This window comes from Cryptomeria japonica, chromosome 7, assembly GCF_030272615.1.
Source record: "Cryptomeria japonica chromosome 7, Sugi_1.0, whole genome shotgun sequence".
In the NCBI taxonomy this organism is placed as follows: domain Eukaryota; kingdom Viridiplantae; phylum Streptophyta; class Pinopsida; order Cupressales; family Cupressaceae; genus Cryptomeria; species Cryptomeria japonica.
Genome location: NC_081411.1, coordinates 185,531,949 through 185,535,252, shown reverse-complemented (window position 1 = coordinate 185,535,252; position 3,304 = coordinate 185,531,949). Strand labels below are relative to the sequence as shown.

Genomic DNA, 3,304 nt, shown 5'->3' with positions numbered 1-3,304 from the left:
CCCTAGAAGGTGAACTTGGCACAAAGTGGGAAAATGAATAAAGCCTTGATTTGTCATTGACTTGTCCCACTGCTACCAAGGCATCATCATCAAGTTCCTTTACCACAACTGAATCTGGTGTAAACTCAACCTTTTTCCCATTCCCATAGTGAGTGATTTGGTAGATGGAGAGAAGGTTGGTAGACAAGTTAGGAACATAGAGAACATTCTCAAATGTTCCATCATCCATGTCAACTGAACCTTTCCCTTCAACCTCTACTTGTGTATCATCACCTATGTAAATGTGAGGTACCTTAGATGGCTCTAATGAAGAAAACTGCTCCTTTGTAGAACCCATGTGATAGGAGGCACTCGAGTCAAGTATCCATTGCTGTGAAGAACCTGTTGTAGCCACAAATGCTTGCCCTTTTCCCTTAGACTGTGAGGAAGAAGAAGAAGATGAATCCTTCTTTGTGTAGGCGGATGGCAAGTTGATGTTGTTTTTCTTGAGAAGATTGGTTAACTCATCAACTTGCTTTGCGTGGCATCGATGCTCATCATGACCATACTTTTTGCAATATGCACAAGTTGGTTTATCCTTCTTAGGTGGTGTCCCCTTCTTGGAAGAGGATTGAAGATTGCCTTGTGATGGAGAGGAAGATTGTCCCTTTTCCTGTTGTGGTTGAGACTTAGATTGCTTCTTCTTGTTGTTGGAATTTTTGCCTTGACTTCCTTGATTTCCTTGATTTCCTTGATTTGCTACCAAAGCCTTGGACTTTGAAGACTTGAGAAACCCCATGTTCAACAACTTAGATTGTTCCAATATCAACATTTCTGTGAAAGCATCAAAAGAAGGCATAACATAAGAACTCCCCACTGTTAAACGATGAGTTTGGAAGCTAGATACAAATGCTGCATATTCTGGTGCAAGCTTGTCCAATAAGTTGAATATCAATTGAGCATCCTTTTTATCAATTCCACAATCCTTTAGCTTTGCTCTTAGCTCATTTGCTTTGGTTACATAATCTTGGATTGTATCAAAATTCTTGGGATCTAAGTTGGTGAGCTCATTATCAATCTGATAGCCTCTGATTTCATCAACTTGTCCATACAATTTCTAAAACATATCCCAAGCCTCTTTAATTGTTTTACACTTCTCAATGTGGAAAATGAGGTCATCTGATACATATTTGCGTAAGGTTCCAAGAGCCATGCAATTCTTAGTGAGCCATTCTAATTGAGCATTTGGATCAGCCTTAGGATCAGGTGGTGCTGTTATTGTTCCATCTATGTAGTGTGTGAGACCCTTTTCCATTAGTTTACTCCATACTTTAATTTTCCATGATGCATAATTATGTGGAGTTAATGGTGGAAACTTATTAGGACTCATTGCAACAAGAATGGAAAGAGCACAAAAGAGGCACAATCACACAAGACACCCCCCCAAATTCACTCAATCAAAGAACCCCCCCCAAATGTGATGATTTTGGCACTTTATAAGTAGTGCGTATACAATGGGCCACTTGCAAAAAATGGCAAAGTGGACTTCTGATTTACAATTTTACAACTGCCTCAAGAAGGCCAAAAGAAACTCAAACTGATAATGCAAGAGATCTAACTAAGATCCAAGCAATTTACAAGTACCTAATAGGCCAAATAAGACCAATATCTGAAAGTACAATTTTCACTCAAAATCTCTGAAATCTTATCATAGATCTTGAAAGTAGACGAAAAAATAAGCACTTTCAAAAAAAACGGCACTTGAAAAGGAGGTCGTATGAGCTCAAACGAGGCCTTTGAAGTTGCAGAACTGAGGATTAGACAGGTACAGCTGAGAGAATCCAAAAATTCCAAAAAACCTGTTCATCAAAATCAGAAAATAACCACACCACTGCGAAGATCATGAAATTTTAGCCCATTTCAAAAAAAATTGCACCAAAAAATGAGCAAAAATGAGCAAGATATGGCCTTCCAAAGTTGGACTGCAAAACTGAAAAGCCCAATGGAGAGGGGTTAAAAAATTTTCAAAAAAGTGCTGATGTGGCACTGATGTCAGCAAAACACTATGTTAAATTTGACGGTCGTATGACCGTCATGAAAACTTCGCCCCTAGCTGACTGGGCATCTGTACCGTACGGACAGACTGCGTGGCGTGCTGACTGTGTATTCCGTACTGTACGAAAATGCTGACTGTGCGAGCTGATTTGGCTGATGACATTGCGTATGGAATAGATGACTGGGCAAACACGTGGCTGTCTTCCGTACGGATGACTGTGTACGGTTTTCCACCTGTCTGGCTTACGTGGCACTGTTGGCGGCGGCTGTCTTCGGCGCGGCGCGGGGCGGTCTTCGGCGGAGCGGAGCGTCGGACGAGGAACGAGGCGGGTGTGGCACCGGGAAGCGGCGCTGGCCGGGAGCGGAGTGCCGAGGAGGCGCTGCCGGTGTCGGGAGGCGGCGCGAGGGTTTTCGGCGCGACGCAAACGGAGAACGCCGGAGCTGGGAGGCGCTGAAGATGGCACCGCTAGTGGCGAGGCGCGGGACACTGACAGTGGACGGACTGATAGGTACGTTCGTCTACGCGCAGAGTACCTGCAAACAGGTACGTACGGCACGGGGGGGGTCTGCGGACCCCCCAAAAACCAAAAGTTTTCCTTTTTTTTTTTTAAAACTTTTTCAATTTTTTTTTTTTGATCTTTTCAAATCTTTTTTCAATTTTTTGATTTTTTTTTTTGATTTTTCAAAAACAATTTTCTGAAAAAACGAAATTTTTTTTTTGAAAAATATATATAAAATTCGAAAATCCGTACGATATAGCAAAATTGGGAAAAAAAAATTTCCTCACCAAAATAGGTCGACTTTATAGTCGAAATTTATGGAAATGGCCTTCCGGATTCAATGGTGATGTCCAAATCGCTGTATGATGCCTCCAAAAATGAAGATCCCCAAATCCAAAAATAGAAGCCTTCCACGATGTCTCCAAAAATTGATCAACGAAGCCCCAATAGCTCTGATACCATGTTGGATTTTGCCAAGATCAAGGGCACAATGAAAAGCATAAAAGAGACAATAGAATGACAAGAACAAACTGTATTCTCATCAATATAAAAATGATCAACTGGATTAACCAATACAATGAATAGAGGCCTGCATATATAGGCAAGGCCATATGGATGTATGAGCACACAAATATGACAAGTGGCTCAATGAGAAACAAGGGTAGGTAGGAAATAGGTGTGGGTAGGTAGGAGAAATAATATAATATTCCACATGAGGTGGATCACCCACCGAAGGTGGAATTATCACTCCACAATAAGTGGATATGATA

The 3,304-nt window shown here is 41.5% G+C and overlaps 1 protein-coding gene across 1 annotated transcript in view; it reads left to right on the top strand.

Moving 5' to 3' along the window:
- Positions 1-2,491: 2,491 nt before the first annotated feature.
- Positions 2,492-3,304, top strand: part of LOC131855909 (uncharacterized) — a 7,583-nt gene continuing 6,770 nt past the window's right edge. The window contains exon 1 of the mRNA XM_059208401.1: positions 2,492-2,543. Coding sequence (XP_059064384.1) covers positions 2,492-2,543 — 52 coding nt within the window. The remainder of the gene's footprint in view (positions 2,544-3,304) is intronic.